Raw genomic sequence first — 25,191 nt, 5'->3', positions numbered from 1 at the left:
TTTGGTAGCATAGAAATTAATTATTTTAAACCACCACCATTACTGCCACCCCTAGAAATGACTCAAGAATATTTTCTATAATAGTGATTCCAAAATTTCTGTACCAGAGTTTGCTGTAAAGGAACTCCTGGGAAGCCTGTGAAAATACAAATGTACCAGAGCTACAGGGCAGAGATTAACTTTTAGGAGCTCAGGGATAGGGCCCAGGAATCTGTATGTTTAACAAGCTCCTCTGGGGGTACAGATGTGCAACTGGGTTTGGAAACCACCACACAACGCAATAATTTGTGAGTTGCAACCATCTGAAACCATCCAATCCAGATTCTCTAAACCAACATGGGTGACCAAGTGTAGTTATTTGGGAAAGGTTTGCAGAAGCTTTGATAACTGAAAGGGTGCTCTTACCAAATACAAAAAATACTTGGCAAAGGCTTTCATGAATATTTTTCTCACAATTACAATTTTTCCCCTAAAAGGAAGCTGATATGTTATCATCACTAAATTACTCCTACTAGGAACCTCATCCTGCAAATTTAAGAACAGAAACTGTGAAATCAAATTACTAGTCTGTGGCCACATGGGATTCGGGGTCACTGGCAAAATCTGAACATGTGCTTTTTCCACAGCACAGTCTGGGAGCCTGCCCCCTATTCTGTCATTAATGTGTTGTTGAGAGTTTAAGATTTCCAGACGTTAATGACACAACCAAAGTCATTTAGCAAAAAACTCAAAGAAAAACTGGAGCCCGCAGTCTCTCACCCCAGACAAACCTCTACTACCCATTACAGCAGGTTCCCATTAGAGGCCTTTGAAGGGTTAAGCACAATCCACATTTCCCCTTTCAAATTTATATTCTCTACTTTTAGATAACCACATTAATCTGGGTTGGAAGCTCTGCAGTAAACTGAATTTTGCTTTTGGGTATGCACAGGCAACTGCAATTCAAAGACAGAAAGAGCACTACCCTGGGATCTTTTATCTGAGAGCACAATCAGGGAGCCTGCTGGATAATTTGTTTTAGAATACCAGAGCACTTGTTTTTAAACAAAGCATTAGCCAAGGAAAGAGGTTACAACAAAAGGAATCACAGGACCAAAAGAAAAAACAAACAAAAACAAAAAGCCAAACACCAAGAATCAAGGTGGTTCTTTCCACCCTCTTTTAAAGTCTTACTTGCCAGACAGGGAAATGTAGCTAAGGAAGGCTTGCATTTAAGCCCTTCCCCACCCCGCCATTCACGTCTTTTTAACTTTAACCTCCAGTGGAACACACAACCAATTTAAATCTAAAAGAAAAACACTTGCCCTTCCAGGAATCTTCAAATCATGCAAAACCCAACTCTGAGGATCGCTCTTATACTCTAAATACTTTCCACTTCTGAGTAAACCTACCAAAGACTAGAAAGATGTCCTCAGGAGTAGGTCAGATAACCCCACAGGCAAACTTTAGTTTCTAAAATGCCTCCCACCCTCCTCCCTAGGGTAAAATCACACAGTCCTTAGCTATTTTAATTTAGTTCTTCCACAGGAATGACACAAATTAAATTTATAAATTTTTATTTAGTTCAGTTTAAAAAAAATGTTAATGGAACCAATACAGTGCAGTGGGAAAAGCAGTGACCTATATATTAGGAAACTTGGGTTCCACATCGCTGTCCTACCACTAACTCAGGAGGTCCTACTGAGTGGTTACAAAACATAATTTTCTAGATCTGTTTTCTCATCTGTAATAAGGTGACAGCCTAAGGAGTATATTATCACCTCTGAAAACATGTACAGAAGTAAGGAGGGATTAAGGAAGGGTAGAAAGCCCCATTAAAACAAGATCAGAATCAAACTCTTAAGAAGCACTGATTTAAGTTCTGTGGTGCAATGGTTCAAGTCAGGCTCTGAGGCCAGAATGTATGAGGCTGACCACTTACACGTTATGTGATCTTAGGTGTAAACTCTGTAGCTGTTTCCTCTCCTACAAAATAGAGATCACAGCAGCACCTACCTCAAGGGACCACTGTGTGAGGATTACACGAAATAAGAAATCAGGATACCTGACACACAGCAAGCACTCAGTAAATGCTAGTTCTCATTATAATTATCGAATACATCAATACTGAGCTAATGGTGGAGTTAAAGTTGAAAAACTATTAAGTACCTTCATGTCCTTTCTAATAAAAGGAGAAACAAAACATCTTGTATCTCTACATGAGTTTTGGTGCAAAACTCTGGTTCACTTCCATGAACCCTCAGAAGTCCCTGACCCAAACCTGTCGATTTGGGCAGGTACACAAGTACTGGAATCTCTATTCACCTGCACACACAGTCCCCGAGGACCCACAGATGTCTAAACCCACCAGTAAAGCCTAAGCTAGAAAGAGAAAGTGTTTCATCCTCTGAACAACAGTAACAAAAAAATCTCATTTCCCACCCACCCGCTTCACACACTGAAGTCAAAGTCTACTTTAGCAATCCAAAAGCTGATGAAAACAACATATACTTGCTTTTTTATTATTTTTAGATGATTCTCTTTAAAGAGCTCACAGATATAAAGACTTCTTTATATGATGGAATTTAGTTTTTCCCTCTTTAGTCAACAACTATATCTGATGAAGATGATGATCCAGCAAGGAAATCGTATCAACCACTGTTTTCTTCCTCCACATAACCCAAAAGCTGTAAGATTTCTTTTTCAGTACGTTTTTCACTCAAACTTGACATTTTCTTCTCACGATCTATTTTATTAACTGACTCCAATCTCTAACGCGTTCCCCTCTATTTGGGGATCCAGTGGTCCTCATCAGTGCCCAATTCCCTGACTGCTGTGAAAACTGTGACAGATTTAAGCTTCACTTCTGATTGTCTTCCCAGTGAAAGTAACCTGATAGCCTGGCCCAGTATAGAGCCCTAGAAATAAACTTTCCATTTCTGCTTTCCTTTCCCTCAAATTTATGAGCATGTAGGTGGATTAGGGGATTCTACTTGAAGTAAAAAGAGAACTGAGTATCATTATTTCTCCAGCATCTTCTCTAAGCTTGAAGCTTAAGCTGTACATCTATTTCGTCCCCACCATGTTAAGCTGGTAACGAGTAAGATAAAATCCAACTGATTCCGAAAGTCCCTGCAAACTTTAATGTCCCAATGCTTAACCTCCCTTGAAGAAATACATTCATGAAAGCATCTATAATCAAAATCCTCAGAACCAAAAAACTTAATTTAAGCAAAATGAGGCAAAAATGTTTTGTCTAATGGCTCCCCTAGTGCTTTTCTAGGGGAGGATTACAGCCCTACCACACCTTTTTCTCTGTTAGACACACCAAACAACAATATGACACAGAATGTAACACCCACAATGTCATTCCTTGAAGGTAGGGGTTCTGTTTACACCCCCCCCAGTGCCTAGAACAGTGCCTGACATAGAGAACAAACTCTGTAACCGTTTATTAAATGGATAAGTGGGCAGAAGGGGTGTGGGTACCCCAGGGAACTAAGACCCACAGGAGAAAATCAGGCCCCAAATAATCAAGATTGACAGTACTTGTGAAAGGTGTCACTGTCTCAGATGTACCCACAGAGAACTGGCCACTCTGGTGGTCACACACATCTTACAGGTACATCTTACCCCACATCTTACTGATAGAGTTGTGTCTCAGGCCAAAAAAGCCCTCAAGTGCCACCCAACAGCTCAGAGCCTTCCTGTAAAGATGCATGGTTTTCCACATGAAATCAGCTGTCCCCAATGACTTCTATGTTAATTTTATAACAACTTTCAGCTAATTCCAAACACTTCCAACAGAAGCACCTTTGAATTTCTCAGTCCCCTTTCTAATGCCTCCTTCCTAGTCTCTAAAAGGCTTCGTAATCAATATGTAAATGTATCCCCAGCTTTCCTCAGTTATGGATGGGAGGAAGACAGCATCAGGAGAGGAGCATCCCAGGACATTACCCTTCAAAATCTTGGAAAGCAAAACCACATTAAAAAGCTCGACAGAGAAAATGAAAAAAAAAAAAAGGCTAGGAGTACAGTTCATTAAACACATGGCTTGGTACTGGGCATCTGAGAAAACCCAGGGAAGAAAAACTGACACACCCTCCTTCAAACAGAAGGTCTCTACCCTGACTGCACAACACAATCCCCTGGGGAGCTTTTAAAAGTTCTGATGATGGGGTGGGGGCTCCCTCCACCCTCCCATGGGTATGGGGACTTTTTTTTTAATTCCCCAGGGGATTCTAATGTGCAGCTAGATTTGAGAATCCCCTGCTCTCAGGCTTACAGTTGACTCGCTTCCTCCTCAGACAATACACACTAAAATTAGCCCAATTCTAAGAAAGTGCTAAGCTCTGTTAAAGCTGGTGGTGGGCCCATGGGTGTTGGTCATGTTATGCTTTATACTATTCCATAGTTATAAAATATTTCACAGTCCTATATATACATATACATGCATTTTTTACACAAATATATTTTAAAGCAAGCTCATCATAAAAAGCTCCTCAAAAAGCCCAAGTACTAAAAAGTTCATTCTAGGGAGTACTGGAACTGACAGTGTCTGGGGCTTCTACTCCACTGGGGAGGAAAAAAATCAAGACCAATGCAATTGGGTCTGCTGACTTGAAAACACTGGTCTGAATTCTGTAGCATACTTCACAGTACAGTTCTTGAAAAATGTCCCAGTCAAATTCAGTTCAGAAAGAGCAAAAGATATCTGCTTAACCAACAATCCACCTAAGATCAGCAGAGTTGCCAGGACTAAGCCAGACTGGCTGTGAAATCCTTTATATAATCAAACACCAAAGCGGGTTGCAACAAGACAGTATTACTCCTAGGGCTCAGCTCTAGAACCATCTTTTTAAAATGGGGTGGGGAGAGCATATGCCAGTGAATGTTTATCCAGTGACAAGCCCACCCACCCTCCTCCTCATGAAAGAGGCAGTGCAGGCCCTAAAGTCACACAGTCTGGGCTCAAATTCTGGCTCTACAATCTGGGGAAGTTATTTAACTTCTCTGAACCTCAGTTTCGTCATCTCTAAAGTGAGGATAATAATGTTACCTACTCCACAGGGCTGTTGTGAGGGTTAAATGTGAGAATGCTCTGGGTAAAATGATCACATGCAGTTAGCCCCCGATAAATGTTAGCCATCATTATCACTGTTGTTGCTGTTATTAAAATAATCACCCAAATGGTGGTGACTTCTGGCACTGAAGAACAGAGCTCATTTCCAATTTGTGGTGATTAAGCATTGGAATTCTTTATATTCTTGAAGCATGTCTTTTGGGAGAACCATATCCATATAAACAGGAGAGGGGACACAAATACTCTGGTCTCCAAAAAAAGATGCCCCATAGCTCCTAAGGCCTGGAGTGGTGGCGGTGAGGTACAATGGGAGGCTCCCATAAAGGAATATAACGTGAGTTTTAGATCGGGTCTTGTTTTAATACCAGCTAAGTGATCTTGGGGAAGTTCAAAGACTTTATCGGTTGGGAAATGAGGGCTTTACACAGTCGTTCTCACTGTTTTTAAACTTCTCAAGTCACTTGGGTTTAAAAGTCAAAGTTCCTACAGGCGCCTCCCCCATCTCGGTCCCTCTCCTCCTCACTCACTCTTTTCTAGCCACCATCACCTCCTACAGTTACTCACACACCAAGCCACTCCTTCCTCCAAGCCTTCACCCTTGCTCTTTGCTCTGGTTGAATGCTCTGCCCCTGGCTATCCACGTTGCTTGCTCCCTCACTTCCTTCAGGTTTCTGCTCAAATATCACCTCCTCGAAGAGGCCTCATCTAAAAACCAACTCTATAAAATTGCACATCTGCACACACATACCAGATTCTCACTATCATATCTTTAACCTGCTTTTAAAAACCCTGTTACTACTCAACACATTATGTACCTGTTTATGATTTACAGCAGATCATCCACCCCTGCTAGAATATAAACCCCGTTACAGCAGATATCTATTTCTCTTATTCACTACAGCATCCCCTGTGCCTACAACGGTGCCTGCCTGGCTCACAGAAGCAACTGATAAATATTTCTTGAATGAAAGAACAGACAAATTCAGATAACTTTTTCTTTCCAAAGAGAAATCTTACTCTTACATATAGAAAACAGGTAAGGTGGAGCTCTGTTTGAATGAGGTCAGGGCCTCCCCTCCACTGACTAAAGTGTCCCCTGAGGTGCCCTAAAAACCACTGCCCAAATGATCTCCAAAGTCACTCACTACTCAGAAAGTCTTCAAGTCCATGTTATTTCTGTGAGACTCCGAAGAGAAACATTAAATTTGATAAATGACTTTCCATTCTGTGATTTCACTTATTATTCACTGGCAGCTGCGTAAAGTACCCTAAAAATTCAAACCATACCATGTTCCAGAACTGCTGTATCCCTGAAATATCTACAACCAAATAGTAGGCATGTCCTACTATGGGGGGCAGGGGGCAGGTTGGGATCTCTTTCCATGCCCTGTTACATCGTCTCTGAGCCTCTGGGACCTACTGCTAAGCCTCTAGGCTGCAAAAATCTCACTGCTTCCAAGGGGGTAAGGAAGAAGGGTGGTGGACCCACGTGGAGACAGATGTTATACAATGGAGGATGTAAATTTGGGCCACATGGCAACCACCTGGTGGCTTCCTGACTCCACTACATAGTCTCTTTTTACATCTAAATGACCTCCTGCCTTAGCCAGCTTTGGCCTTACATTCAGGAAAACACAGGTTGAGGGAGTATCATGTCCTAGAAAAGAACTCTGCACAAGGCATGAACAGTTGTGAGCAAAACCCCAGAAAAGCCAGCTGACTACAATATTGTGATAAGATCTTACGCACAGCTCAAAGACTTCCTCAAAATTGCAGGAAAGATATGAAATATACTCAGCTAACAAGTAAATAGGACCTTTGCAAATCTCTATCATCCAGCCTAGCAGTGCTGAACTAAGCAAGAGTTATCGACTGAAAGTGTGGTGACCCATCCTCTAACACTGTAATCTAATCCTTAAACTAAAGACAATTTAATGTCTTTGCATGTCCATATGTTTTCTAATGACGCCATTGCTGTCAGCATGCTACAGGAGTGCTTCTTGGAAGATGGAAGTAATGACAAAGCACATCACTGGGAAGGCAATTATATGCAGTACTAACCATTTTACAATGGCCATATGGGCTTTATTTCAACAATGTAATTTCAAAATCAGCCTGAGCATACATATTTCTCTGTCCTTAATCCCAGGGACACCATACTAAATGAAATAAGAGTACAGATGAAATATGGGCAGCTAATGTAGAAATCTACAACACAATGCTAAGGTAATGTTCATCTGAAAACAGTAAACAGAGGGCACCCACTGCCCTGAAGTGAAATTGACACCCATCTGTACCCAACCTAATAGAAAACATCACAACAGGGGTATTATAAACCACCCGAGAGGCAAGGAACAACACAAGGAAAAGTTTAAAATACACAGATCCTACCTAGTGTTCACAATCTGGGACAGGCCCGAGAGTGATACAGAACTCATACTGTACAAATATATAAAATTCAGGTATAAGGGATTGCTTTTAAAACTCTGAACTTAAAGGTATGGTGCCTACGACACTAGGGTTTTATAGTTATAGTTAAATTTCAAAGGACGTGCTTTGACTTGGGTCTCCCCTACAATCATAAACTGCTAAAAACTGAAATCTGCTGTATTTCCATTTTGGATGTGCAAAAGGATAACAGTGCTCAACTGTAGCTGGAGAGAGAGGGGCAAGACTGCAGGTCTCAGAGCATAATGGTTCTGAGAAGAAACTGCCTCCTCTCTCCAAAAAGAGACTTTTCACAGAAGTATTTACTTTGACTATCTTCACATTTTCACCCAGAAATCTTTTGAAATGTCAGACCCAGGGAGGGTACTGCACATGTGCGTGTGTGTGTTATACCACTCCTTAAGGGATGGTCATCAGCCAGGTCTGAATCCCCAAGTCTTAGAAGAAGAACTGTGCGGAGGCTCAATTTGGCCCAGAGGAGATGAAGAGGGGGCTTCTCAAGAATGTACGGTACTTGGGACTTCCCTGGTGGCACAGTGGTTAAGAATCCTCCTGCCAATGCAGGGGACATGGGTGAGCCCTGGCCTGGGAAGTTCCCACCTGCCGTGGAGCAGCTAAGCCCGTGTGTCCAACTACTGAAGCCCATGTGCCACAAATACTGAAACCCACGCACCTAGAGCCCATGCTGCACAACAAGAGAAAAGCCAGTGCAATGAGAAGCCTGCTCACTACAACGAAGAGTAGACCCTGCTCGCTGCAACTAGAAAAAGCCTGCGCACAGCAACGAAGACCCAACGCAGTCAATAAATAAATAAATAAGTTTATATTTTAAAAAAAAGAATGTACGGTACTCTAATCACAGTTGGGATTTCCATAAGAAGCAAATCTTACAGTAACATTCTCTTTTGAGAGAAGAGACCACATACTCTTTTGTAGCATAAACAAACCTCTACAGGGTGGAGTGGGGTATGGGGGAGAACAATTTGCAAATGTGCTTAGAAAAATGAAACAATGACAGAGGAAATAATGTACTATTTGTCATTGGTACCTTCAAGATAAAGATATCTTAGTACATTCTTTCACCAGAAAGAATGCAGTACCTATTAGTTAAAAAACAAAAACCTACCAGTAAGGTCTGTTTTATTGTGGAATAAATTGCCAAGAGAAGTGCTACTTCTTAGAATAGGTTAAAATCAAGCAAAATACTTACAAATTTATAGTAGAAAATAAGCTTATATACCCACAATGCCCTGTTGAGAGGGTGCCAGTCCCTTCTCCAATTCTACACTTCTGTTCTAGGGGCTGTTGTAAGAAATCAGCAACATTAAGTATGTGAAAGGATTCAGTACACAGTTACCCTCAATATTACCAGCCTGAGCACTTGCCTTTGACAAAGGCTTAAAATCTACCCGATCTGTGTGATCAGGAAAAAGTTCAGATTTTAAGACAGGGAAAAACAGTGAAAGGGACAGAGAGAAAGAAAAAGAGAGAGAGAAAAAAATCAAACCAACAACAAATATGCTACCGATGTACTGTATGCGTGGCAGCCACCCATGGTAAACTCCAGCTTTTAAAAACGAAATAAAGAACTTCCCGAAAGATGGTGAGGTACTCTCCCCTCCCTAAATCCTATCATTATACCTAGAAAATCCCTTGTAACCAAGACAATTTTCAGCAGCAACAAGGAACAAACAAATGTAGCTTACCAGAGACCCATTTGGGACTCTGTCACAAAATGAATCTGTATTAAAAGAAGAGCGGAAAGGGATGAGGAGCTCGAGCTTTCAGGTCAGGCAGAAACTGCTGCATTTCCTGCCTCTCATACTGACCTCCTGCAAGTTGACTTAACTTCTCTGAGCCTCAGTGTCTTCGACTATAAAACAGGGATATCATTCATTTTTTCCACAGCATAGCTCTAATGAGACGATGAATGCAAAATTCCAAGCACAATGCCTGGCACAGAGTAAGTACTAAGTAAGTAGTAGGTCCCTTTCCTAAAGTTTCTTTTCATAGAATTTTTGTGGAAATAGATCAACCCTAAATAAGCACTAAGTACCTACTACACATGGATTACTGAGTAAAGGAAGCAACAATTCTGAGAGCCTCAGACACCTCAAAAGAAGGATATATGTAGGGAGAGTACAGAGGTTAAAATTAGAGAATAGAGGGAAATGAAACAATACATTAGAAATATAGGAAGATAACTCTGGCTCCCTCTTTTCCAAGGTTCCAGTCCTATTCCCAAGTTACACACAACAAGCCATGACGGAGCATATAACAGACCAAGAAAAAATTAACAGCACTTGAACTTCCCACCAGATCCCAAATAAAACACGGAGTACACTGTGTCACGGTCAACACTTAAAAAACTCCCTTAGGCTTTCCCCAAGATCTCAATCCATGGGAAAACCATTTCAAAAAGACGAAATACTCTGAAACTTAAGAAATAAAGCATTGCTCTGAGGTCAGCATTATCAGTAAGTTTATTATTATTATTACTACTACTACTACTACTATTACTATTGTTATCTGTGATTCTGGAAACAAAATTGCTGCAGATAAAATTAGTTCTGGGTTGAAATACAGATAAAGGATGGCTTTATTGGACAAGTTTAAAGTATGCATGATCCAAAATACATTGCCAAAAAATTTAACAATTTTTATAAAGTGATCAAGGAAGCGAGAAGTGTTGTAGATATGCTGAATTAAACACAGTTTTTGGTACTTTCAGGTATTACATGAAACTACTTTTAAACACAGGAAATATTTCTGGAATCACACTATATATTCAGTGCTTAAAAACAGTTATATTCCTTCAACTGAAGATGACCTGGAACAATTTGGGCCACTTCTATATTAGACTAATAAAACTAATTTTAAAACAACACAACTGTCTAACAGGGAAGGTTTTAACACTCAGGTATGAAATCACACCTCCCAGCACACAGGCTGAATTATCCCCCAGCTTCTCACCTGTAATGATCATTTGCTCCCTCTCCAGGTGGCTGTTAGCCACCAAGTATCTTCCTAGGCTCACATCTGCAAGTACAAACTGCCTCTGGGGCCTCACATGCTATGAGGGTGAGAGGGAGGACAAAAGCAAAACCTTCATGCTGGCTTAGACAACTTCTGGAAATATCTACTTCAACACACAGCACAAGAGCAATTTGATAAAATTAAAATACCCTTATGTCACCATGGTTAGCGATAAGTATTTTTCAAATAAAAAGAGTAAATTTACTTCACAGTTCCTGTAGAGGCCAGCTTCTTCCATTAAGGCCAATTCCAAAAATTTAGCAAAAGATCTTTCATCAGTTGAGAGGGCATAATTAGATGTTTTGATTAAGGCATTTTCCTCCCCTGGTTAACAAGATATAACAGATGTCACAGACTTCCCTAATAACAATACAGTCCTGAATTTGGCATCTTTACAATTTTAAAAGTGAACTGTCATATAGAAAAATTATAGCTAGGGTGTCTCCGTACAATCATGGCTCTGAAGTGGTTATGACATGCCTGGACTTCCCAATGGAACAGATATGGAAATCATACTCCATATTCATAGCTGCAAGCCCTCCTTAGCACACACTTGAAAACCAACCTCTGAAATCTGAATGATGTGGGCTTATTCAAATCACCACCAATTATTCCTGGAAGCACCGACCAAGTGAGGTATGAAACCTGTACAGAAAATGCAAACCTCACAGTCACTTTCTTCCAGGAGCACGGGGAACACATGCAGAAGAGTGTCTCAGGAAAAGCAATGCCCATCTAAAGAGACTCACTGTAACAAAATCCAAGCTTCTATGCAGACAGAAGGAGTACCATACTTGATTTTCTTTTTTAATCATATTTTTTCACAGTAAGATTCCCCTGGTGTGTTCACCCAATTCACAAAAATTCGATTTACACCAATTTTGTCAACACATCAGTCCAGGGTATAACTAGAGATAGACCTGCATTTTAAATGGGAGGCAGCCTCTCTGACTGAAGTTCAACTCAAACATCCTGGTTTAACAACTCCATCAGTGACATTAAGCACAGATCTAAAGATTACTCAGCCCCTCTGTCAGTTGCATGTGTTATTTATAGTACAGTATATCAATCATGTGTTCCCCTTATTATTTCCTACTTTCTGGTCCTAAGCTATTTGGTCTGCCAAATTAATACATTCCATTGTTGCTGCAATCTAAACAATGCTTGATAAAAGATTAATAAAATAGTTGGGTTCTCTGCAACCACAACATACACACCCAGGGAAATTCATCAATGTCTTTTTATTTGCATATTTGACTGACTGCCCCCTGCAGCAAATATGTAAGGTACCAATGCTCAGGTATCCTGGTTTATGGTTTGCATTTAATTCAGGGTGTCAATCTGCTTCTGTTTTAATTACATCCATCTTGATATGTTATTACAATCTCATGAAAACTTCTTTTCATTGTATGAATGGCTATAAATATATACACATGACAAACAGTTGTTATAAATTTTCTGGTTCAGCAATAAACAGGCGAGATGCCTTAGCCAACACATCATGTGGATTTAATATTTTGAGTCTTTCTTCTTCAGAAGAAAAGTTTGGTTGAGCCTTCAACTCAACCAGATTCCAAAGTTCACTTGTTTCAAATGTTCTGCTACCAACTTTAGTAAGTTGCTCTGAGTCTCTCTGAATTGCCAGGCTGAAGAAAAATATTCTATCCAAAAAATTACGTTAAAATTTTAAGTGGGCCACATTAAGATCATCTTACATTCAAATAATTATTTTATCTTTCCATCGGTTATTCAAGGATAAGAAACCCTCATATCATCACCCTAATATTTATTTTTTCTTTTACATCCTCACTATGGAGGGGAGGGGGGGTGTTAAAAAAGACTAATGGACCTGCAGAGAAAGGCCAATTGTACACTGGGGGAAAGATACTGGGTAATAATCAGAACATTTCTTGGAAAAAATGGGAATCTTTACAATCATGGTTGATCATCCTCATTTGCAGTTATTATTATTATTATTTTTTTTTTTTTTTTTTTTACCTTCCAATGTTCTCAATCCTTAGAAATCCAAGTACTGAGGAAAAGCAGTCTCCCAGTTTCACTGGATAACACTGAGAGCCTCTAACTCCCAGTGTGATCTTAAGCAGGACAATTAACCCCTCTAGGCTGTGTTTTCATTTGCAAAATGAGAGGTAGAACTACAGCATTTCTCAAGATAACAACTGTGCCTCTAATGCTGCTCTGGCTTAGAAAGCACATCAACCAACAATAGCTGAACTGAAATGGATCAAAAGACTGCTCTGAAAAAGCTGAGGTCCTAACTTTAGGATAACACCCCCTGAAGATGTAGCTATGCACATTAATCTCAAAACTGTAATTTTCACAAATAATCAAACTGATCAGCCTAACAAATGAGAAAGGAGCAAACTTTGTAATATGTAGCAACGCACAAAACCAAATGCTTGTTTCCCCTTTTGCCTCAGTGAAAGTATAATTTCACTTGAACTACATAAGATCATTTCTTAGAACAGCACAATCCAGGACCTTCATTATTTTTGCCAACTGAACATGTACAGAGAGAATGGGTGGAACACTGGAATTTCTAGTATGTGGCTGGAAAACAAGTGATGTTCTAATGTTCAACTACTGTTCCATCTACATCTTTATTTCCTTAGGGTTGTTTTTTTTTTCCTCTTACTTAGTTTCTAACTATGGAAAACTATTCACTAAATCACCTTTAGCCAGCAACCTTTAGCCAGTAAGCATAACTGAACAGAGACCCTAGCAAACAACCAAAAAAAAAAAAAGTCTACTTCACTATAACTATCGAGAAATCAGTGCAATACTAGACTCTCTTAATTCCTCTTTTCAAGCTCTAAAATATCACTGCCATGAGAAACTTTGCAGAAATGTAAAATGAAGTTGGTGGGTTGTACTACACGGGAAGGTAGGTGTGGAGACAAGGAAAACAACATCCCTGACATCCCTCAGGAATCATCACAACTTGACCCTGGCATTGACTTAAATCCTGTCCCAGATTCAGTCTAAAGGTATCACATTTCACCCATATAACCAAGAGTCGCATTTTGTCTTCACAGGCTGTGTTTCTATATCTAACCCAGGTCATTTCAAAATGCTTCAGTTAATAACAACCACACAGTACCTGCAATTTGAAGGCTTTCTGTCAAAAATGAATCCCAACCTGCATTAGCCATTTTCCTTTACTTACAAACTGTGGGCTTTCCCTCCTCCTCTTGTGACTCCATTTTACTTATGTCCAAATGCCATATGTCCGCGCACTTGGGTTTTCCAGGGCCCAGAGATATGGCACTACATGGTAGAGTGGCAAGCCAAAACGACAAAATATTTGTATGTACTTGGTCATTTGTGGTATTTATTCAGGCAAACTCTAACCAGAGCTCACAAATGAATGAGAAATCAGAAATGATGAGCTGATACAGCCCAGAAAACTGAGGCAAGCAATTTATCCTCATGGGGCTACCTTCAGAGTCCCTCAAACAGACTGTCAATGTTCAAATAATGAAGGTGGAGAGAAGGAGGTAGGCGGGCAGTGGGTGGTGGGGAGTCTACTGGATCCTAGGATGAGACTGACACATGCACTAGTATATGAAATAAAAACCTAGAAAGACGGCAGCAATACAAATGATTTCAGGCTACAAGTTCCCTTGCAAAAGATGGAATCAGAGACTGAAAAGGAATGACACAAAGAAGGCTGTACTTGCCTAGTCTCTTCCTAAGCAAGCAAAGGAAGCCAGACTAAGTTAAATCTACCCCTCCCCTCCTCAGTCACTAACAGCATAAAAAGGATCTATTCTTTGTGACCTTACAAGATAGGTACTGACTGCATACCCCCTACCCTGCAGGCTTGTTAGAAGAAATGAAGTAAGAACACAGTTCAGATCTGGAAGAAGAAATGCAAATTTAGGGTCTCACCAGCCTTAAATTCTATGCCCCACTTCTAGAAAAAAAAAAAATTCTGCATTCATCTATTCATTGAACAGGTACACATTATATAAGAAAAACTGTTCTGACCCAGCTAAATGTCCCTAAACTGGTTTTGATCCTCTCCTGTCTTGGGTTTCGCCAAATTAATTGCCTTCCTGCTCTTCCAAACTTCAATTATTTGAGAGTTTTTTAATCTGATTTTTTTCCAGAACTTTCTCAAATGAACAGCTGCTATCCCATTACCAAGGTCTTTTTCCTATATCAACAAAATATTGGGTTTAATCCTAACCCTGAAAAAAGTGTTGTTTCCTGAGAAAAAAAAAGAAATAGTATGAGGCACTTTTACAAAGTTAGGCTACACTTAATATGTTAGTATATTACAGCATAGGGGTAAAATAAAATGTAAAAACTAACCCACCATCCACCCTCTGCGTGCGTGTACACACACACACACACTCCCTCCAACAAAAAGTGCAATTGACCTTATGTCCAAAGCCTTTGGACATATGCCTTATGTCCAAGCCTTTGGACCTTATATCCAAAGGCTTCCAAATTTAGCAAGTGGAACCTAAATTATTCTTTAACAGCTGCCCTCAACTCTTATTTTTCTTGGCTTGGGGACCTTATTTCTAATCCTCACATTCTCACATTCTCTCAAATCACCATTTATTTTTGACAGCATATAGAACTGTTGTATAGTTAGAATCTCTAACACCCTCAATGCTCCTTGAATCTCCTGGAATCATGTTGAATGCCCTGTCTTTTTTAACCCTTTTTCAATGGTGAAAGCTAGAGGAAAACACTCTCAAAAAGGATGAAAGGGTAATCACTAACTTTGTGATTCAGTTTTTAAATTTACTGATTCATGTATACCCTGCCTACTTCCAAAAAAGATCTAAAGTAGTTCATCTCAACTACTAACACAAGGCATGTGGAATCACCACACCGCCATCTTCGACCTCATCTCCCATAAATACTCCTGGAGTGATGCTCTGCCTTGTTCGGTGAAATACTGAAGTTCAGTAAGCAAAGTAATATACTTGAATTCATAACCAAGCACATTCACAGTCCTTTTTTTTTCCTGTAGACTTTCTCACCACTTAGGAACTTCTCAGATCCTAAAGCTATGCAAATTGTCTGAAGTGAAATGCTGGAACTGACCCATTTACTCCACAGTCCCATCCCAAACTTCCCAAGATAGAAAGCGAAAAATGTAACAAAAACATAGCTCCATAGTTTTCACTTGTGTAACAGCAGATGAAGGGTTCTGACCTTTCTTGAATGAACACATCATACATAAGCGAGCAAAAGGCAGATAATTTGAAACCTTTATTTTAACATCAGTGTCAACCTCCTTTCTCATCCAGCCTTCTTTGCCAGCTTGCTAAAAATCAGCAGTACAGGAAACCAGAAGGAACCAAGATAGGATAAAACTCACTCTGGCTGGAAGGCAGCTTGGTAGCATCAGAATTGGGCTGCTATCCCAATGAAAGAACTATTAATGAGATCACTCACCAATATTCACCTCATGTGTGGGGTTGTTAACAATCAATGAAGGGCTGACACCAAGGCAGGAAAAGGGAGCAGAAGGAAAAGTGGACTAATCATCATTATTTACATCTCACACTCCCCTTGCCACTCCTACTTAAGCAGCAGCCTCTACTCTGACTCCAAACTTCTGTGCCTGGTTTTCCAAGTTGTCTATCATCAGCCCACTCACCCTAGACTCAGAGACTATCAAGTGCCAAGATCTGGAAGGGACCATTGAAATCTTTTCCAGCATTTCCCATACTGGATTATAGATTATGAATTATAATGCCAAGAATGAAAAAGTGCCCTGTGGTCTTATAAATTACGAAATAAGGCACATCACTTCTCCTTCTCTAATATTCAAAACTCATATACACATTACAAAAGACTTCTAACCTGGGCAGAACAAATCATCCATTTAATTTTGTCTAGCCCATCAAGTTCCAAAACTGAGAGTAGATCACATTTTTTTGGTCTGGAACACAACCTATGAACGTCCACAGAACTATGTTCCATTCCAGCTTGGGTACCTTTGCTCTAAAACTACTCTAAACCTCTCAACTTGTGGAAAAAGAAAATGAGGCTTTAAAGAGTGCCTTCCCAAGGTCACTCAACTAGTTAGGACAGCCAAGCCTGGAGTGTGGGTCTCCACTGGTCTCCCGACTCCCGAACAAGCACTCTTTCTTACACAATTTTGTTCTCATTTCCACCAGCACTTCTTTGCCCGCAAAACCTAATCACCCATCTTGTTTCTGTGCCTTCTTCACCATTCCCTCTTTTTAGAATGCCCACCTCCCCACACTCCCTCCGTGTCTATCCAAATCACTTCAACCTTCCAGGCCCCATATTCTCCAGGAAGCCTTCTCAAACACTTCAGCCTATCTCACTATCCCTTCTCTGAAAGCCTATTGCACTTAGTTGGTATTAGGCATTCAAGTGCCTGTTTCAAAATCATTTTATAGGTTCTGGACTTCATTTTTCAACTAAACTGCACACTCCTTCAAGACACTATATATATTTTAGGTGTCTGTACTCTTTCTAGTATCTTGCACATATCAAACACTCCATGAATATTTGCTGACTGATACAAGGAAAACGATTAATGTTTTTTAAACAACGGAATAAGTGAGATTTGACCATAGTAAATTATTATAGCCTACAAACCTGGCACGTTACAAGCACATCAAATTCTGTACAGCCTATTTACGCTACCAATGTGCGGGTAAGCCCTGAAACACATAGGAAATGAAGACCACATGAAAGTCTTCGTTTGATCCTCCACCCACCAGAAATGAGTATTCCTTCATTTTCACCAGCCTGCAAAGCTCCAACTAGCCTCCTACCTGCTAATCCCACAATTTCATCTTCGCTTCCCTTGGTCAGTTGTACAAAAGGAGGCTGCCCTAAGAACCCAGTACACAGCAGCCGAGTGAGGGGGAAAATAATGAATTTGCAAATTTTCAGTCATAGTGCTCACATGGCTTCCTAATCAAGACTACACAGAAAGAAATGCAAATAACGACAGAAAGGTAATATTATCTGGCACATCTGGGCATGCTGACAGTTACTAGAACCCCAACATTCCCATTTATACTTTGTTTGCTGGAAACCACTTTTTCATGAGGCTTGATATCTGGGGATATTCACTTGTATTCAAAGAATATTCAAATAAACAATACCATACCAAATGGTAATTCTGCTTCTCAAATGCATAATGAAAAGAACACCATGTTCAACTTTCGCCTCCTCACTTACCCTCTTATCTTCTATCATGAGGCTCTTCACAATCACATACTTGAACTTCAGGGCACAATTACTCAAGACAAGTGTCCCTGCAGAATACGAAACTACCTCTGCCAGTTTCACTGCATATAAAGTGTGGGACTTCTCAAACCCCATCCAAAGCTTTCATTTTAAATAAGAACCAACAGTAGGGAAAATAAATCAACATAAAAATGTAGATTCTCATTAGACAAGTTTCTTATTTTTCCTCCAGTACTGTAAGTAAAACCACAGTTAGTATGGAACAATTGTATCAGGACATTTCATTATGAGTTAGGAGCCTCTTCTTAAAAGGGAAGTCAAAATGAGCTACTCTAGACAAAACCATAGGCGTCAAATGATGTGTCCATTAACACCCAAAGTATACACTCGACAGTTAGCTAGCTACTGCTCTGAACCCACATCAGCTTAAAAGCCAAGCTGTGCAAGCCAGTATTTCTAGTTTCTAATCACAGTATCAGCAGCAACCTTGATGACACGTGGTGACAACTGATTTCATTTCTACACACAAAAACACAGTATGTATTTAGGATAACTCTTAGAATCTCTAATAATTCTTAACATTTACAAGCACTCCTGTAACATACATTTCTGTCCAAGTTCATAGTTTAGTTGCCTGTTTCCTAATAAGCTCTCACATTTCTTAGTGATAGTTCAGTAAATCTTCCAAACTGAGTACAGTGGGACACCAGAGGTTTTATTTTAATGATCACCACACACATATGTCTGACCATCCAGCATGGACACAAACGTGATAAGCAGCAAACAGTTCTACCTTTTCCCAGAGAACCAGACATACATGATGATTTTTATTCCCCACTGTGTGTTTTTAACCTTAGAAGTGTATTTACAGCTTTCCTACAAAAATTAGGATGCCTAAATGTGAACACTGACCGGATATTTGATGATATTAGGGAACTGTTGTTAATTAACCTAGGTGTGATAATGGTACTATCGGTTTGGGTGGGTTTTTTGTGTTTTTTTGAGTCATTACCACTTAAAAAATACATACCAATTTCTCACATCACATCTAGGAGGAGAGAATGAGTAGATGGCATAAAGATGAGACATGAGTTGGCAACTGTTGAACCTGGTGGTGGTGTATCAGTACACTGGGGACTGCTATACTGTTCTCTGTACTTCTGTATATGTTTAAATTTTCTATAAAGTTTTAAAGAAACTTTTTAAAAAGTTAGACCTTTATACCCACACAAAGATATTCAAATGATATTCAGATATGAAGGTAGTGTAATATTCAGGTAACCGAAGTAACCTGGGTTTTGAATCTAGAAAAGTAGCAGAAAAATAATCACAGCAAGGAAAGGAACGGTATTAATGGTACATTTCAAACTTGGCCTTTAAAAATTGAAAATTTTTTTTACACCCAAAAGAAACTAGAAGGGGCACATTTTCCCACAAAAGCCAGATGGATAGACATATATATCACAAGCCCAGTCAAATATTTATTAAAAGTAGAACAATCAAAAACACTGCATAAATTATATTTATCTTTACTTGGTCTTCAAAAATGTTCATGGGAATCTGTAGGCCCCTCTTGCTTACTGAGAAGGGGCACACAGCAGAGCAGGATAACCATGCAGGAAGCAAAACCACTTATAAGCAGCTCTTACGAATACTGTCCTAAACCATCCATTGATAGCAACCAAATCCTAGGCAGCGTTTTCTAATTCATGTACTAGGACACGTATTGACATTTCAATTCCTATTTTAAAGCAAAAGAGAGACAGAGAGAAAGAGGTCACACTGTACAGTACCCTCCCACCTTGGCAAAGTTGAAGCCACAGTTAGAATTATCCTAACAAGTGGTGAGCCTCAACACTCAAAAGAACTCCGTAAGATCCATTTTAGCCAATAAACCACCAGTTCTAGAACCCAAGGACAACTGATTCAATCACTAACATCAGACTCTATGGCCACCAATACCACCACCCTCCCTTCCTCCCCAGCCACTAGCCACCATCCACCACCATCACCACCAGCAGCCCAACCAAAAAGCAGTTTAAACAGAAAAGAACAACCCTAACAGGAAGGCTTCCTTTTTAAAAATATTTAAACTTGACACCCAAACACACACACAGAACCAGCCGTCTAAACCTCTAAACCTGTACAGTTACCGCATGTGAGACTTAAGCTGTCATTAACAAAGCTTACGTTTGAGCATTGCAAACAATACCATAATAACAGCAAAAACCAAAGGGAAAAGGAAAAGTTTCTTTCAGGAACCTCAAACCATCACATCAGGTGCAGAAAAGGCTAGAAACCAACTCCTATCTTGGTTTTGTTCTTAAGAAAGCCGGACCAACTCTGCAGAGTCTCAAAGCGCTCTGTATGTGTGGCGTGTTGGGGGTGGAGGAGAAAAAAGGGGGTTACTTTTATACAGGTCAGTGACCCATGCCAGCACCAAATCAGATCCATCCAGGTAAAGAGAGTTTCCCTCTGACCCCTGGACAATCTCCTCCTACCTGCCCCCCATCACCACCCCCAAGGAGCCCTTTAGCTGGCAGAAAAATGTGCATTTGGAAATCAATGCTGCAGGTGCCCAAAGAATAAAGAAAGACACACAGAGAATATACACACACACAAAGCCAATCAGAAAGATAAAAAAAAGAAACTCAAAAAAAAAAGGAAAAGGAGAGGGACAATTGGGTGACAAGCCCTTCAGATACCCGCTAGGATTTTATTCTTTCCTCCCACCAGTCCTCTCTATTGTACATTTTTCTGTCCTTTAACCGAATTGCTCATGTACACACACATGTGCATATGTATGTGTACAGATAATATTACAATTAACCCTTTCTGTAATAGAGCCCTGTACGGAATACAGAAAGATATTCCATCCTTTCCTCTCTTCCCTCCCCTCCTCCCTCCTTTCTCCCAACCAGGAGAAAACGCCCCCTTCCCCAGCTTCACCAAAAAAAAAGAAAAAAAAAAAAAAAAGGAAAGAAAGAAAAAAGAAATGAAAAGAAAAAAAGGGGGCAGGGGAAGGGGGGCAAAGAACCACAAAACCCCATCAGTCTCTGGTCCCGAGGACACCCAGGAATGGTCTATACAAACACACACACAGGGACATATGGCTCTGTAGAAAGCACACAGAGAACCGTCCACAGGCGCCCCAAACCCAGCAGAGACTTCCACCAGCCAAGAAGCCATGATTGGGGAGGGAGAGGAGGAAGGAGTAGGGGCAGAGCTCTCCGTGGAGGGGGGCGCATTGTTGTGATGCCTGAACCCCTTTCTTTCTGCCCATCTGCTGTGGAGGGGGTGCAGGGAGGGGGCGCAGGGGGAAGTCGAGAGAGAACGAGGAAACCTGGAGACCAGGCACGGCTTGTCGATTCCCTCCTGCTGCCTGTCTGCCCGCGCCCCCAGCTCCCCCCCCCCCCGCAACAATAAGACCTCAGCCTAGACAGACAGACAGCCAGACCGACCGGAGCGCGGCGGGGGAGGCAGCAGAGCCGGGCGCAGCCGGCGGAGGGGGGGGTCGTGCCTATAAAGGGAAACCGGGGGGAGGGGGGTCCCCCTTACCTCCAGCGCTTCAAAAGTGACAAAGCTGGTCATGGCAAATCCATCAATGATGTCCTCTTCGGCTGAGGTGGACTCTCTCCGCTTCCTCCGCGGGGGTCTGGGCCGGGACGGGGCGGAGGACGGGGGCTTCCCATTGTCTTCCTTGTCGGAGCCCGACGACGAGGCGAACGAGGGCGCCCGGGTCCGGCCGGCCCCGCCGCCGCCGGCCGCGCCGGCCCCCAGTCCGCCCCGGGAGCGCCTCTCCCGGTCTCGCTGAGACCGCGACCGCCGCTTTTTGCGGAGTCCATGGCCCCGCGTCGGGCCATCCATGGCTCTGCTTCGCCGGGGTCTCCCCGCTCGCCGCCTGCCCGCCACAGGCTCCGGCCGCGGCCGCACAAAAAAATTGACACCAATCCCTCCCTCCCCCTTCTCGGCTTCCCTCCGCCCCGAGGAGGGCGCGGGGGAGACGGCGGCCGAAAGAAGGGAGAGAGGGGAAGAAAGAGCGGAGAAAGAAAAGGGGGAAGGGGCGGAGAGAGGGAGGAGGGACGGGAGCGAGGGCGAGAGGCGAGGAGCCCAAGTGCGGGGCTGCCCACAGCACCGAGGGTCGGAGATTCCTGTGAGCAGCGCCGAGCAAAGTAATGGCTGAACACACAGGTCTCCTTTAGAGGGGGGAAAAAAAAAAAAAAAAAAAAAAAAACTCACCAAGCAGGCAATAAATCAGAATAGCGGAATGCTTTGATCAAGAGACTAGGAGGCTCCGGGGAGCCCTCCCCGCGGCCATTCTCCGCCGCGCCCCCCGCCCCCCGAAAACGCCTGCCCCCCCCTCGACTCCAAATCGGGCCCGAAAAGGTCGCGGGAAAGTGGGGGCAATGAACTTCACCCGCCCCTCGCGCAGGAAAACACCCCCGACGCCTCTCACACACGCCTCAGAGAAAACTCACTCCCTGGCTCCAAAATTTTTAAGAAATGCATCCAGGGGAGGCCAAGGCTTCCAAGCGACCTGAGAGGGACGAGACCCCCCAGAGAGGGAAGCATAATAATGAAATAATTAGGAGGGGAGAGGGCGAAACTGGAAGAGGTGGAGAAGGGAGGGGGAGGAAGGGAAGGAGGATGCTGGAGCAGTTGTGGGGTTTGCTTTTCGGGCTTGGAGGGGGGAGGAGGAGGAGATGAAAGAAGAGAAGAAGCAGCCCCTGAGGCTGCCACCCACCCCCCCTCCTCAAAAAAATATTTTTTCCAGTCCCAGAGAAGAGGTCACCCTTCCTCAAAAAAGGGAGGGGGCGAGTCAGTCGACGAGGAAAGCAGAAAGAAATCTCCAGTGGGAGAGACACCGGTGTGCCGCCGCCGCCGCCTCTTCTCTTCGCCCAGCCTGAGGGAGAAGCACGGCCAGGAAGCGCCGGGAACGCCGCTCTCACCGCCGCCGCTAACGCTGCCACCGCCACCGCCGCGAGAGCCCCGAGCCGGAGGGTGCACGGCGTGTCCCCCGGCGGCTGCAGCGGGAGCCCGGGCACGGCCCCATCCTCCGCCCGCCTGCCTCGCTCCGCTCCCGCTCCTCCCCCTCCGCGGCCGGCCCACCGCCGCCGCCGCCCGCCTCAGCCCAGCCCCGCGCCCGCCCGCGCGCGCCGCGCGCACGCGCACCTCCCTCCCCGCGCCTCGCTCGGCGCGCGCTCCCGCCCCCGCGGCCCCGGCCGGCTGGATCACGTGGCCGGCCGGGCTCCCTCCACCCCGCCCCTCCCCAGTTGTAGAGTGTGTAGAAAGCAAAAGGCTGGGGGCTGGCCACGCTCGCGAGCCCAGGGCATGCGCGCTGGGGCGGCCGGGCCTGCGCACTGGGGGAGGAGGGGAGCCAGGAATGGGGAGCTAGGGCGGGTGGGGGCGTGGAGGGTGCAGCCCGCGTGCGGTCAGCTGCGACCCGCCAGAGTTGGCGCGCGGGAGTGTGGGAGCCACGGAATGTTCCCGCCAGTCGCACCGGGGTCAAGTGCGGGCCGCTGTCGCCTGTCTACTCCGCGCGCCCAGCTCAGCGCCCTCCTCCGCGCCCTCCTCGGGACACTTGTCCTTGGACCCCCTACCCCAGGCCAGCTGGAGGCGCCCCGGCCGCCTTCTCCAGAGACCACCGCCCAGGGTATTTTCCTGGGGCGACCTTCGCAGCGAGGGAAGGAGGGGATTCAGAGAAGGATACCGGGGTGGAGGGGGTGGGGGTTCCCCGAGATGGGGCGCGACTGCAGGCGACAGAAAACGGAGCGGGTGTCAAAGCGCGGGCCTCTGCTCCGCTGGGGGGCACTGGGAGGCCCCACGGCAGAGTTGGAAACTTTTCTGCCACGTGGTAGCACAACGCGTGGCCGAGTGACCCCCGCACCCTAATGACCTCTGAGCCCTCCTAGCCTTCGAGCGGGGGCCCTTGACAGGCGCGGGAGGCTTCGGAGCAGCGAGCGCGCGTCCGGGTGCCGAACTTGAACCTCGGCTGCAGCGGCCTAGGGCGAGGAGGCGGGGCTGGAGGGGGCGGGGACCGCCGCAGACAGAGGACCCGTTAGACCCGCAAAACACAGACCCTGCCACAGAGAGCTTCCTTTATCTGGGGAGAGGGGGGTTCCCTGCTTTTCCTGTCACTGCCCCTCCTACCGCCGCGAAGTAGCTGATGCTTATAAAAAGTTGTATTAAAAGAGTTGACTGCAGCCCAGAATAGATCATCAAACGCGACCAGCCTCTCTGGGTAAAATAGCTGTACGTTTTCGGGGCACTGGGATTTCTGATACGGATCAGAAAAACGCCGACAACCCTTTCCACCAACCTGTTAGTTACCCAGGTCAGTTTATGTCCAGCTACATAAACACCATGGCACATCACCCCTTACCCCCAGTACCCTACACTTGGAAGAAAAGGAAAATGAACGGACGTTTTTTAATTGCCCACAATGAATCAGGCACCGTACTGGGCGCTTTGTACATGATTTCTCCTCTTTGAATCTAAATCTGCACGTTTTGTTAGTACAACTGGAAGAAGATAAAAAAGAAAAAGGACGTGACAACCAGACATAACTAATATTCATTCAATCATTTCTTCATTTAACAATTATTAGAGCCTGTTATGTACCAAGCACTGTGCTGGGAATACCGTAGTCCATAAAACAGAGGTCTTCCTTCTTAAATCTTAATGTTCTAGCAGGCAAACCTCACTCATCTTGCACTTACGACAATTTAATGGTTGGTCATTCCCTTAAGGCACAGTTGTTCAGTGTCCCCATTTCCGGATCCCAGGTCTGGATCTTTCTGAAGTCGAGGTAGGGAACGGGACCGGATAGGAGGATGGTGGACGCTGAGAAACAAGAGCAAAGAGGAGCAACCACTGAACCGTGAATGAGACTCAAGCTTTCTAAGTGTCCAGGGAACAAACCATTTGACCTTAGGCAAGACTGTTAAATGGTTAGTTTTCTCATCTGTAAGTTCAAAGATGTTCAATATGTTCAATATTCAATATGTTCAGAAAGTCCCTTTTCAGGTCTACCACTGGCCTTCTCAAAACACGTATTTTCAAGCAGATTGAGTGCTGTATTTCTTGAAACTAGTAACTGATAGATGGGATCCGACGCAATTTATTAGGAACAGCGTGCCACCTTCTAAAATTACCTGCCTAAGATAACTGAGCCTGCTGCCCCTGGAGCCATTAACTAAAACAGTACCTCTGTACACAGTGTAACTTCTTAGGCATTGTCCCAACAGCTGCTGAAATCTACTCTGAGGTTATCAAGCTCATTCCTACAAAAGAAAAAAAAAAAAGGCAAGGTCTTTGTAATTTAAAGCAAGGATCTGGGCTTATTTTTAGTATTTTTAAGAATGTGGAACATAAATACTGATAAGTTTCAAGGAAAACTAGCAACTAATGTACTTACAGTCACTGTT

The 25,191-nt window shown here is 43.4% G+C and overlaps 1 protein-coding gene across 8 annotated transcripts in view; it reads right to left on the bottom strand.

Moving 5' to 3' along the window:
- AUTS2 (activator of transcription and developmental regulator AUTS2) overlaps positions 1-22,004 on the bottom strand; it is a 1,117,278-nt gene extending 1,095,274 nt beyond the window's left edge. For 5 of the 8 annotated variants that reach the window (XM_033839891.2, XM_073792029.1, XM_033839892.2 and 2 more), the window contains exon 1: positions 21,323-22,002. In XM_033839891.2, coding sequence (XP_033695782.1) covers positions 21,323-21,631 — 309 coding nt within the window. In that variant the 5' untranslated portion in view covers positions 21,632-22,002. Of the gene's footprint in view, positions 1-21,322 lie in introns of all 8 variants that reach the window. The other 3 variants (XM_073792031.1, XM_073792033.1, XM_033839894.2) reach the window with 3 other exon arrangements.
- Positions 22,005-25,191: the final 3,187 nt, after the last annotated feature.

This window comes from Tursiops truncatus, chromosome 15, assembly GCF_011762595.2.
Source record: "Tursiops truncatus isolate mTurTru1 chromosome 15, mTurTru1.mat.Y, whole genome shotgun sequence".
NCBI classification, from domain to species: domain Eukaryota; kingdom Metazoa; phylum Chordata; class Mammalia; order Artiodactyla; family Delphinidae; genus Tursiops; species Tursiops truncatus.
The sequence above is the reverse complement of the archived record's forward strand: the minus strand, read 5'-3'. Positions and strand labels throughout refer to the sequence as shown.